A 13293-nucleotide genomic window follows, 5' to 3' on the forward strand; every position below is an offset into this window, starting at 1 on the left:
CAAATGAAACGGGGCTTAACTCTCTCAAAGCCAAAGCCCAACTTTTTGTCACCCTCCCTTTTTTCGAGCCTAGAGCCAGACACTTCTCCAAATGTAAATGGAAACCAGCTGACCGAATAAATACACATTGAATTTATGAAGCTTTAGGGAAGTCTCTAAGAAGGCAGGAGTAACGTGTTATCCAGGATTCACTCACTGATTTATAGAGTGTGACAGAAGCTTATCCTGTCCTTTTTGCAGGACTGGACAAATAGAGCAACACTATCAATACATTTACACCATCTAAATGTTTGAATGAGAGAGTGAATGGGTGACTGGTTCCTTGTAAAGCGCTTTGGGCCTAATGAAGGTAGAAAAGCGCTATATAAGTCAAGACCATTTACCATACAGACAGATTTTTGATGAAAGATGTATTCTTTGTTGAGGAAAATGTATTAGCATAGCACTATACACAAAGTAATTCCAAGTGCTTTGTAGAGCAAGAAGGATGTATTAAAGGCGGGCCTATAAATAACACTTATATTGCAAAAGTGGAGGACGAAATAAAGTATAAATAAATAAAGGACAAAGAAAATATCAACAAAGATTGATACAAGATACAAACGTAAAACTAAGAATATAGACACATACTTCTTGTCAGAGCTGAGACCAGTGTGGTGCACATGTTTAGGAAGACTTGTGTAAAACTCAGTCTCACCTGTTTTAATGTCAGTGTCAATTTTATGTATACACACAGCACATTTAAAAAGTAATCTCAGTTGTACAGGCAACATAATTCTCTAACTATAAACTGTTTTGAATGGAACCAACTGAGAAACAACAGAGCCATGTGTCTGGTCATTGTTGCTTGTCTTTGATCTTTGTTCTGCTCCTGCAGCACAGGAGCCTGAACACAGCCACTACACAGAGCACTGTCCCAATAACGGCTGTCAGTAACAGCAGCAGGACATCCACGCAGTAGTACGAGTACCAGGGCATCTTATAGGACTGTGTGCGCAGGTGAGGGGCGCCTTTATGGCGCATCACAAACTCCACCCAAAACACGGCCTGATCCATGGGGGACATGGGCTGGTCCCTGTGCAGACGGGACAGTCTCTGCATGTTTTCCCTGTAGTCATGTTGGTGGAGCAGCTCCTGCAGCCCCTGCTCAAAGCTCTGTCCATTCAGGTCAATGAGGTTGACGATCTTTCCCGCGCCTCTCGACTGCAAACGGAGGAGGTTGTCAAACTGGTCAAAGAACAGTGGGATGCCCAGCACCGGGACACCATGGTATATGGCCTCCTGGACACCATTTGTCCCGCCATGGGCCACAAACACTTTGATCTGAGGGTGTCCCAAGAGGTCCTTCTGTGGCATCCAGTCCATGATCAGAGTGTTGTTGCCCAAAGTAGACGGCCGTGCACCTTTGTGTTTCCATATCACCTGCAAAGGATTCAAAACTTGAAAAATGAAATACATTGTTATAAGCTGTTCTACTGTGAATATCTGAACAGATCATAAAAATGTTATGAATCTGTTCGACTGTCAAACATTTACCTTTTGAGGCAGTTTAGCAAAAACACTGGCTATTTCATCAGTCATCTCAGTGGGCAAAGCGTTTACCAAAGTGCCCAGCGACATTATGATAACTCCATGTTCTCCAGCGCTCTGCACAAAGTCCTCCAGGTCTGCGGGCAGAGGCTGGGCCGGTTTGCACAGGAAGCCTCCCATGTAGATGACATTAGGCATTGTGGGCCGAGGAAAGTCAAAAACAAAATCAGACCTGAACAGCCAAATATCTGCGTCCTGCAGAAGTGAGACAATATCACATCCACCTTCAATGTACTTTTCACAGATGGCACTGTAACTTGGTGCGGCCAAAAAATACAACTGATAGAGTGTAATACTGTTGAAAAAGACATTTTTTACTCTCTCGAAAAAGTTCATTCTGTCTGTCAATCCAGATCCTGGCACTGGGATGTAAGACAGAGGTGAAGGAGCTAACATAAATTGTCCATCAAGACCAGTGGCCCAGCGAACATTTAAAACTAAAGGCAACTGCAGGTACTTCGCCAGCACCACTCCTGGAGCTATGGCAGGATCCGTGAGCATCAAGTCATATTTGGCATCCAATAAACTCTTGACAATTTTATCATCTTTCAGTATTTTTTCCAGTGCTTCACACCAGATCACATGAGCTTGGCTGATCATCTGAAAAGAGTCTTTGGTGAGTTTGAGAAATGTAAGGACTGAAGCTCCTTCTGTCTGTGCCTGAAATGAACACAAAGATCAACATTACACCTGCACTTTCAGAAGAACAAGAAGGAGTAAGTCAGCAGTTGGATGACTTCTGTGGAGTAATCCCAACAACACTGATAACAAGTGGCTTAGAGTTTCTAAAAATGCTCTCACAAAAATGCTCTGATATGCAGAGCAAATTCTATCACATCCTCAGAGGTGGATCAAGTGGCAGAGGTGTGGATCCGCACAATGGGCCTTTTTTCGGGTGTCTAATAGAAATCATCAATAAAGGCTGCAACACCCAAAATTCCCAAGCAAACATGATTTGACCCCAACACATGTATGTAATCATCTTAGGACCGCCAGTGCCTTAACCCCCTGAGGGATCCCTCTTTGGGAACCACAGCTCTCTTACATTAGGGGGTTTATGGACACTACTCCAACTGGAGGCACAGATTGTTTGAATGTTGTGGGAAATAGCTACAAACACCAGTCATCAGTTCATTATGTACCTTGATATGCTGAGTGACAAAGTCGTCAAAAACGTCTTCCATGTATAAGTCCATCTCGAGGGTGACAGAGGTGTACAGAGGGGACTGCTCTGGGATGTACCAGCTGGTGGACCCTCGTATCACAGTCAGACTGTGTCCGCGAGAGTGCAGCTCCTCCAGCAGCACCTTCATATTGATCCAGTGACTGCCGTCCACAGGAAACACCAGGATGTTCCCTCCATCACAGGACGGTGCCAGAGACATCACAGTTAGAGACAGAAGGAGGACTGTCCAACAGCATTTAGACATTTTGTCTCTGAGATTCATCTCAATTTCTTCTTTTCCCCTATTCACCTGTCTCGTCTGGAAAATGTGTATTTTAGTACCCAAAATACATTGTAATTTCTCAGTGGTACCAATCATTATTAGGATATTTAGGGTTCAAAAATGTATCACATACCTACTGTTCTGTCTCTTTTCATGCACTGATTTGTCAGCTTGTTTTTCCTTTGTGTTTCAGCTCAAACTCTGGGTCAAAGTCTACACACGGTTAAGACGTTCTTTTATGGCATCTGTCATCATTTTGATTCAGCAGTGTGTGCAGTGTAAATGGGCCAATTTCATCTGTAGGGAGTCTACAACATCTTTTTTAATTCAACAGCTTGTATTAGAGTGACAAAACACAGAAAAAAAAATATTTAGTGATGTTACTTTTAACAAAAATAACTTCTGTCGTGAACAGGGACATTTACAAAAGGTACCGACTCTGACAATTGTCTTATGAAGCCTACAAATTATTTCATTTTTGAGTCATATATTTTTATGTTGAATGTAATTTAGGGATCTGGCATTTCCCTCTCTTGAATTGGCAAAACTTTGACTTATTTAAGATTAAAGCTGACCTCATTTTGCTAATATTGTATGTATAAAACGTACTCTAAAAATCACACCACATACCGTACCATGCAGATAAAAATGTAGACTTGTTCCAAAGCATGTAGTTGCAATCAGGCATCAATCTCTCTTGACTCTCATCAAAACAGGACCTTCATTACAATGCACTTCCTGCCAACCTCCATGATGACATTGAGAACTTTCATGTTTTCTTGTTTAAAGTATTTCATATTAAACAGAAACCATGTCTTGAGTGTGTTTCCTGGCAGATTTTCTCCTGAACCAACCCAAAACTCTCAGGTTTCACGGAACTGAACAGCCCTTTGGTGAACCCTTCTACATCAGACTGTATATGCTGGGTCCTAGTGCCAGACACTTTGTGGGTAAATCATTCAGCTACTCAGTGGGTTGACAAAGAGTATCGAGTCTATACTTAGTTTATACTTAAGTGTCAAAGAAGTCACTATTTTCAGTGTTTAACATTTTGCCAGAGAAAACACTGAAAACAATGACGAGCACAACGTCCGCGCAGTAACTCCTAAAGGCTATTGACGGAAGTGAGCGGGGGAAGTCTTTAGGAGTTACTGCGCGGACGTTGTGCTCCTCGTATCATTAAGCCTCACAATATAGTACCCCTTTTTATCTGCTTATAAAATCGACATGTTACATTTCTGTGTAAATATACTTCGCATGAAAACACTTCACGTAACTTTATTTAAATAGGGAACACGTGGAAGAGCTTGGTAGCTTCTATCGTGAGCTTTTTTGGAGCTATATGACATGTGGGAGAGGCTGCGTATGTGCTCCGTTTGCATGACAGACCCCTCTATTTGTGCCCAAGGTACACCCGCTCTATGTGACACATCCTTAGTTACTTATTGTTATCTATATTCTTAAAACTATTTAATGCCTCTCTCTTCTGTTTGTCATTGTCTGTGCTATCAGTTTGTATTTACTTAATCTTTTGTTTTGTTTTGTTCGTCTTATTATTGTCTTGTCTTCTTTTGTTGAATTGTTTGCCGTGAGTTTGTCTGACTCGGTGTGCGACAGCAATGTGCTATGTTGAAAGGCCTCGTGCCATGTATCACCTCTGGCTGTTTTAAAATAAAAACAATAATAAAAAAAAACAATAAAAAATAAATAAAAAAAGTTTGCGTGACAGAGCGCATGGACAAAGACCAGACGGGTATATATTAACTTGGCTAAGGTTAGGTAAGAACATATCTCAGTATGTAAAAACGGTGGCCTATTCCTTTAACTATGTGTCATGGGTCTCAGAAAACACTGTTGCCATAGCATTAAACAATTGACATCAAATGATTCTCCCTTTTGGATGGTGAAAGATCCTTGTAACAGGAAACACACAAAGAAAAGGTGCTCCAGTTAAACTGGAAAGTTGCATGGAAAGACACCTACGACACATTGATTTGGCTTTTTGCAACAGCAAGGGATTCCAAACCTGCCAAATTTTTTGTCAGACTGCTCTGTTGTGAAAAAACAGAATGAGACATGAGGTAAACGAGAATTTGATGTATTTTTTACATTGCAAAAACTTTTCAAAATAAGGTATACATTGGTATACATTGAGTTACATTGAGTTTAAGCTCATTGTTTTTAAATATCTCTAGAAAATGACAGCTGTATTAAATAGACTAATAACTGAAAACTGTTAAACTGCAGAAGCATGTGCCTGATCATTGTTGTTTAACCTTTGTTCTGCTCCTGCAGCACAGGAGCCTGAACACAGCCACTACACAGAGCACTGTCCCAATAACGGCTGTCAGTAACAGCAGCAGGACGTCCACGCAGTAGTACGAGTACCAGGGCATCTTATAGGACTGTGTGCGCAGGTGAGGGGCGCCTTTATGGCGCATCACAAACTCCACCCAAAACGCGGCCTGATCCATGGGGGACATGGGCTGGTCCCTGTGCAGACGGGACAGTCTCTGCATGTTTTCCCTGTAGTCATGTTGGTGGAGCAGCTCCTGCAGCCCCTGCTCAAAGCTCTGTCCATTCAGGTCAACGAGGTTGATGATCTTTCCCGCGCCTCTCGACTGCAAACGGAGGAGGTTGTCAAACTGGTCAAAGAACAGTGGGATGCCCAGCACCGGGACGCCATGGTATATGGCCTCCTGGACACCATTTGTCCCGCCATGGGCCACAAACACTTTGATCTGAGGGTGTCCCAAGAGGTCCTTCTGTGGCATCCAGTCCATGATCAGAGTGTTGTTGCCCAAAGTAGACGGCCGTGCACCAATATGTCTCCAGATGACCTAAAAATAATGAAAGATATATTCCAAATCTAGTTTTACATTCTTTCCTGACATGAATTTTAAAGCCATTGTTAAACATTTACCTTTTGAGGCAGTTTAGCAAAAACACTGGCTATTTCATCAGCCACTTCAGTGGGCAAAGCGTTTACCAAAGTGCCCAGAGTCATTATGATAACTCCATGTTCTCCAGCGCTCTGCACAAAGTCCTCCAGGTCTGCGGGCAGAGGCTGGGCCGGTTTGCACTGGAAGCCTCCCATGTAGATGACATTAGGCATTGTGGGCCGAGGAAAGTCAAAAACAAAATCAGACCTGAACAGCCAAATATCTGCGTCCTGCAGAAGTGAGACAATATCACATCCACCTTCAATGTACTTCTCACACAGGGCGTCATAGCTTGGCCCAACAAGAAAATACTGCTGAAAGAGTGTAAGACCGTAAAATAAGACATTTTTTACTCTCTGGAAGAAGTCCATTCTATCTGTCAATCCAGATCCTGGCACTGGGATGTAAGACAGAGGTGAAGGAGCTAACATAAATTGTCCATCGCCACTCGTGACCCAGCGAACATTTAAAACTAAAGGCAACTGCAGGTACTTCGCCAGCACCACTCCTGGAGCCATGGCAGGATCCGTGAGCATCAAGTCATATTTGGCATCCAATAAACTCTTGACCATCTCTTTGTCTTTTAGTATTTTTTCCACTGCTTCACACCAGATCACATGAGCCTGGCTGATCATCTGAAAAAAGTCTTTGGTGTTTTTTACAAATGTAAGGGCTGAGGCTCCTTCTCTCTGTGCCTGTACAGAACAGAAAAACAAACATTACGCTGGCAATATGTCGTCATAAAATGGCCCTTTTGTTAACATAAACCAACAATTCATGTTCCTAAGGAAGCCACAAGTGTCTGAACTCGGTAAATCACAAACTGTGCCTTTGTAAGAGACAGTTAGAGCTGGATGACACTGAACGCTTCCATGTGATTCTCTCTGACATTTCTTTTTTCCCCATTGAGGTAAGAACATGGGATATTTCAAGTTTCAAATGGACATGACCAAAAACAATGCAAGCATGTGTTTTTAGAGCCTATGGGGTCATGTAACTGACCTTTGAGCTGTCAACTTCTTACGTATACTGTGAGGATTTATGAAAACAATCATTATGGACATTATGGCATAAACAATATTTAAATGTTTTCAAGTGGGATAATGAAATGGCAACACTAATCATAGGTTCCTTTATGTACCTTCATTTGTTCTTGGAGAAAGACACCAAAGAAGTCTTCTAGAGCTTCTTCCATCTCGAGGGTGACAGAGGTGTAGAGAGGGGACTGCTCTGGGATGTACCAGCTGGTGGACCCTCGTATCACAGTCAGACTGTGTCCGCGAGAGTGCAGCTCCTCCAGCAGCACCTTCATATTGATCCAGTGACTTCCGTCCACAGGAAACACCAGGATGTTTCCTCCATCACAGGACGGTGCCAGAGTCATCACAGTGAGAGTCAGAAGGAGGACTGTCCCATAATGTGGACACATTTTATCTGTCGGCCAAAAGCAACATCAAACTGTATGCAATGTATAAATTATGAATTAAAAAGTATGGACCATACATTTTTGATACTAAACATTTGTCATATTTAGAGCCAGAAGAGCTGTAACATACCTGTGGAGTGCCTGCCGTCTCTCTTCTCTCTCACTGAATTTTCAGTTGATTTTTTCTTTTGCACTGAAGCTCCAGGTCAAAGTCCACACCCTCTTGAGATTAACATGTTGTCATTGGCACGTGTCATTGTATGTGTTTTATTATACAATTTACCTAATACTGTACATACATTCATCTGCAGTTTAAAAAAAAAATGAGAATTAGGTTTGCCAACAAAAAAGGACCATGCCATAAAACTACAGTCAGAGCTTTTTGTAGCCATTTCTGACCCAGTTCCTCTTATCATGTCTGTACTTGACAATGAAGAAAAAAAAGACCTTAAAATTCCACCATCTGGAAATGTCAATCCTTAAGCATGAGAAGCTCTCAAACACACTTTTGGTAGAAGCTAAAGACATCTTCAAAGGCGGACATCTTCTTTCTATTATAATTTTTCATCAATTACAAAATTACATGAACCAAAAAAAAAAAAAAAAAAACATATGTAAGTGCAATCAGGCTAAACCCTCTGGACTTTCCCAAAAAGATGGTAAGCCTATTTATTTATTGAAGTTAATTTGAATAGGGACAAGTATGGTACATAAGCTTATGTTACTGCAGCATTTTAGCCAAAGTTGATTCTCAAAGTCCGTCCCTTGTTGAGCCTTTACACAAAATTGAAACATTAGTTGAAACACATAATAATACAGCAGAACCTAGGCAAGGCAAGGCAAATTTATTTATACAGCACATTTCATGCTCAAGGCATATTAAAACTATATATTAAAAGTAGTTAAATTACCACTAATTGTCATAGGCAGCAGTAAATAGGCATGTTTTCAGTCTGGACTTAAACATATTAAGAGTTGAGGCCGGTCTCACGTCCTCGTTGAGACTGTAGAGACCGGAACACTGGAGTAATGTGGTCGTATTTCCTGGTTCTGGTCAGAACTCGAGCAGCAGCATTTTGAATATACTGCAGCTCATTTAGAAAGGCCAGTGAACAGGCCGTTACAATAGTCCAACCGACTGGAGACAAAAGCATGAATTAATCTTTCCAAGTCCAGTCTAGACACTATGTTTTTTATTTTAGCAATGTTTTTGAGGTGGTAATAGGCCGCTGATGTAATGGACTTTTATGATTATTAAAATTCAGGTCTGAGTCCATGATTACCCCTAGATTTATAACTTGATTTTTAGGTTCTAGTGAAAGGGCATTGCATCCACACACTAATCTGTTTGATACAATGACACAGTGAATCTACAGGCCCATGTTCACCCGCTGTCAATGAAACACAGATCTGAATATCATCAACATAATTGTGATAAGATACATTGTGTAAGGGATGATGTACAGAACGCTGGTCATTATCGGGAAAATAAGTACCGACAGGGCGAACCGAACCCCGACGCAAAGCGGAGGGGTCTTGTTTCGCCAACTGAACACACACAACATAATCTTCCTACACTTTTATGAAGGCCGAAAGGTTTATTTAATGACTTCCGCTGCAAATAGTTCCCAAAAGTTTGCGCTTTGCTTGGCAACGTTTGGCTAGGTTAGTAGCAGCAATGCTAGTAGCTAGCCAAGCTATTTAGATGAAGGTGCAGTTGGAGGAATGGTGGTGAATCTCTGGGTAAGTTGAAAGTCGGACTCACGTTAACTTCACGAGCGATTCCTCCAACTTCTCTCGCAGTGACGGGGACAGAGATAGAGTCCGCTACTACGTACGTGCCGAGTGATATGAAAGAACTGTATTACAAGCACAAACTCCGTTGCTATTGGCAGCGGTCATTATTTTTCTCAGAGGTCCTCTATCAAAAAATAATGACCGGTAGAACGTTGGAAAATCCCATTCAAATCAATGGAGCATTCTACTTACGTTGTGAAGAGCCATATAATAATACTGGATATTAATTGACCTAGCGGAAGCATGTACAAATTGAACAAGAGGGGCCCCAGAATCGACCCCTGGGGAACCCCACAGGTCAGTGCAATTTGGTCTGAGACACAATTTCCCATCGTGACATAGTAAGTTTGTTCCTTGAGGTAGGATCTGAACCACTCAAGGGCCTTTCCAGGGATTCCATCCAGGTAGATGCAATCAGGCATCAATCTCTCTTGACTCTCATCAAAGCAGGACCTTCATTACAATGCACTTCCTGCCAACCTCCATGATGACATTGAGAACTTTCATGTTTTCTTGTTTAAAGTATTTCATATTAAACAGAAACCATGTCTTGAGTGTGTTTCCTGGCAGATTTTCTCCTGAACCAACCCAAAACTCTCAGCTTTCACAGAACTGAACAGCCCTTTGGTGAACCCTTCTACAACAGACTGTATATGCTGGGTCCTAGTGCCAGACACTTTGTGGGTAAATCATTCAGCTACTCAGTGGGTTGACAAAGAGTATCGAGTCTATACTTAGTTTATACTTAAGTGTCAAAGAAGTCACTATTTTCAGTGTTTAACATTTTGCCAGAGAAAACACTGAAAACAATGACGAGCACAACGTCCGCGCAGTAACTCCTAAAGGTTATTGACGGAAGTGAGCGGGGGAAGTCTTTAGGAGTTACTGCGCGGACGTTGTGCTCCTCGTATCATTACGCCTCACAATATAGTACCCCTTTTTATTTGCTTATAAAATCGACATGCTACATTTCTATGTAAATATACTTCGCATGAAAACACTTCACGTAACTTTATTTAAATAGGGAACACGTGGAAGAGCTTGGTAGCTTCTATCGTGAGCTTTTTTGGAGCTATATGACATGTGGGAGAGGCTGCGTATGTGCTCCGTTTGCGTGACAGACCCCTCTATTTGTGCCCAAGGTACACCCGCTCTATGTGACACATCCTTAGTTACTTATTGTTATCTATATTCTTAAAACTATTTAATGCCTCTCTCTTCTGTTTGTCATTGTCTGTGCTATCAGTTTGTATTTACTTAATCTTTTGTTTTGTTTTGTTCGTCTTATTATTGTCTTGTCTTCTTTTGTTGAATTGTTTGCCGTGAGTTTGTCTGACTCGGTGTGCGACAGCAATGTGCTATGTTGAAAGGCCTCGTGCCATGTATCACCTCTGGCTGTTTTAAAATAAAAACAATAATAAAAAAAAACAATAAAAAATAAATAAAAAAAGTTTGCGTGACAGAGCGCACAGACAAAGACCAGACGGGGATATATTAACTTGGCTAAGGTTAGGTAAGAACATATCTCAGTATGTAAAAACGGTGGCCTATTCTTTTAACTTTGTGTCATGGGTCTCAAAAAACACTGTTGCCATAGCATTAAACAATTGACATCAAAAGATTCTCCCTTTTGGATGGTGAAAGATCCTTGTAACAGGAAACACACAAAGAAAAGGTGCTCCAGTTAAACTGGAAAGTTGCATGGAAAGACACCTACGACACATTGATTTTCGCTTTTTGCAACAGCAAAGGATTCCAAACCTGCCAAATGTTTTGTCAGACTGCTCTGTTGTGAAAAAACAGAATGAGAGATAAGGTAAACGAGAATTTGATGTATTTTTTACATTGCAAAAACTTTTTTTTAAAAGAACAGGTATGCATTGAGTTTAAGCTCATTGTTTCAAACATCTCTAGAAAATGACAGCTGTATTAAATAGACTAATAACTGAAAACTGTTAAACTGCAGAAGCATGTGCCTGATCATTGTTGTTTAACCTTTGTTCTGCTCCTGCAGCACAGGAGCCTGAACACAGCCACTACACAGAGCACTGTCCCAATAACGGCTGTCAGTAACAGCAGCAGGACGTCCACGCAGTAGTACGAGTACCAGGGCATCTTATAGGACTGTGTGCGCAGGTGAGGGGCGCCTTTATGGCGCATCACAAACTCCACCCAAAACACGGCCTGATCCATGGGGGACATGGGCTGGTCCCTGTGCAGACGGGACAGTCTCTGCATGTTTTCCCTGTAGTCATGTTGGTGGAGCAGCTCCTGCAGCCCCTGCTCAAAGCTCTGTCCATTCAGGTCAACGAGGTTGATGATCTTTCCCGCGCCTCTCGACTGCAAACGGAGGAGGTTGTCAAACTGGTCAAAGAACAGTGGGATGCCCAGCACCGGGACGCCATGGTATATGGCCTCCTGGACACCATTTGTCCCGCCATGGGCCACAAACACTTTGGTCTGAGGGTGTCCCAAGAGGTCCTTCTGTGGCATCCAGTCCATGATCAGAGTGTTGTTGCCCAAAGTAGACGGCCGTGCACCTTTGTGTTTCCAGATGACCTAAAAATAATGAAAGAAATATTCCAAATCTAGTTTTACATTCTTTCCTGACATGAATTTTAAAGCCATTGTTAAACATTTACCTTTTGAGGCAGTTTAGCAAAAACACTGGCTATTTCATCAGCCACTTCAGTGGGCAAAGCGTTTACGAAAGTGCCCAGCGACATTATGATAACTCCATGTTCTCCAGCGCTCTGCACAAAGTCCTCCAGGTCTGCGGGCAGAGGCTGGGCCGGTTTGCACTGGAAGCCTCCCATGTAGATGACATTAGGCATTGTGGGCCGAGGAAAGTCAAAAACAAAATCAGACCTGAACAGCCAAATATCTGCGTCCTGCAGAAGTGAGACAATATCACATCCACCTTCAATGTACTTCTCACACAGGGCGTCATAGCTTGGCCCAACAAGAAAATACTGCTGAAAGAGTTTAAGACCGTAAAATAAGACATTTTTTACTCTCTGGAAGAAGTCCATTCTATCTGTCAATCCAGATCCTGGCACTGGGATGTAAGACAGAGGTGAAGGAGCTAACATAAATTGTCCATCACCACTCGTGACCCAGCGAACATTTAAAACTAAAGGCAACTGCAGGTACTTCGCCAGCACCACTCCTGCAGCCATGGCAGGATCCGTGAGCATCAAGTCATATTTGGCATCCAATAAACTCTTGACCATCTCTTTGTCTTTTAGTATTTTTTCCACTGCTTCACACCAGATCACATGAGCCTGGCTGATCATCTGAACAAAGTCTTTGGTGTTTTTTACAAATGTAAGGGCTGAGGCTCCTTCTCTCTGTGCCTGTACAGAACAGAAAAACAAACATTACGCTGGCAATATGTCGTCATAAAATGGCCCTTTTGTTAACATAAACCAACAATTCATGTTCCTAAGGAAGCCACAAGGGTCTGTACTCGGTAAATCACAAACTGTGCCTTTGTAAGAGACAGTTAGAGCTGGATGACACTGAACGCTTCCATGTGATTCTCTCTGACATTTCTCTTTTTCCCCATTGAGGTAAGAACATGGGATATTTCAAGTTTCAAATGGACATGACCAAAAACAATGCAAGCATGTGTTTTTAGAGCCTATGGGGTCATGTAACTGACCTTTGAGCTGTAACTTCTTACGTAAACTGTGAGGATTTATGAAAACAATCATTATGGACATTATGGCATAAACAATATTTTAGTGTTTTCAGGTGGAATAATGAAATGGCAACACTAATCATAGGTTCCTTCATGTACCTTCATTTGTTCTTGGAGAAAGACACCAAAGAAGTCTTCTATACGTTCTTCCATCTCGAGGGTGACAGAGGTGTAGAGAGGGGACTGCTCTGGGATGTACCAGCTGGTGGACCCTCGTATCACAGTCAGACTGTGTCCGCGAGAGTGCAGCTCCTCCAGCAGCACCTTCATATTGATCCAGTGACTTCCGTCCACAGGAAACACCAGGATGTTCCCTCCATCACAGGACGGTGCCAGAGACATCACAGTGAGAGTCAGAAGGAGGACTGTCCCATAAAGTGGACACAT

At 42.2% G+C, this 13293-nt stretch overlaps 3 protein-coding genes across 5 annotated transcripts; all 3 read right to left on the reverse strand.

Annotated features, from left to right (window-relative positions):
* Positions 1–741: 741 nt before the first annotated feature.
* LOC306970326 (UDP-glucuronosyltransferase 2A1-like) lies at positions 742–3883 on the reverse strand. Of its 3 annotated transcripts, XM_079566244.1 has the most exons (5): positions 3674–3883; positions 3172–3239; positions 2733–3074; positions 1537–2250; positions 742–1422 (listed from the first exon to the last, which is right to left on the reverse strand). In XM_079566244.1, the coding sequence occupies exons 3-5, from the start codon at positions 3036–3038 to the stop codon at positions 838–840; spliced, it is 1605 nt and encodes a 534-aa protein (XP_079422370.1). In that variant the 5' UTR covers positions 3039–3074; positions 3172–3239; positions 3674–3883; the 3' UTR covers positions 742–837. The 3 variants fall into 3 exon arrangements, with proteins under 3 accessions (XP_079422370.1, XP_079422369.1, XP_079422368.1); XM_079566243.1 differs by having other exon boundaries at positions 2733–3239; XM_079566242.1 differs by lacking the exon at positions 3674–3883 and having other exon boundaries at positions 2733–3320.
* A 1416-nt stretch (positions 3884–5299) lies between these two features.
* LOC306970044 (UDP-glucuronosyltransferase 1-2-like) lies at positions 5300–7376 on the reverse strand (the record flags this gene model as incomplete). The annotated part of the gene is made up of 3 exons (XM_079565869.1): positions 7122–7376; positions 5962–6675; positions 5300–5878 (listed from the first exon to the last, which is right to left on the reverse strand). Exons 1-3 carry the CDS (start codon positions 7362–7364, stop codon positions 5300–5302), a joined length of 1536 nt encoding a protein of 511 aa, XP_079421995.1. The 5' UTR covers positions 7365–7376.
* A 3807-nt stretch (positions 7377–11183) lies between these two features.
* LOC306970770 (UDP-glucuronosyltransferase 2A1-like) lies at positions 11184–13293 on the reverse strand (the record flags this gene model as incomplete). Its single annotated transcript, XM_079566798.1, has 3 exons — positions 11184–11762; positions 11846–12559; positions 13006–13293. The coding sequence occupies 3 exons, from the start codon at positions 13291–13293 to the stop codon at positions 11184–11186; spliced, it is 1581 nt and encodes a 526-aa protein (XP_079422924.1).

Source organism: Gobius niger, assembly GCF_951799975.1.
Source record: "Gobius niger genome assembly, chromosome: 11".
In the NCBI taxonomy this organism is placed as follows: Eukaryota; Metazoa; Chordata; class Actinopteri; order Gobiiformes; family Gobiidae; genus Gobius; species Gobius niger.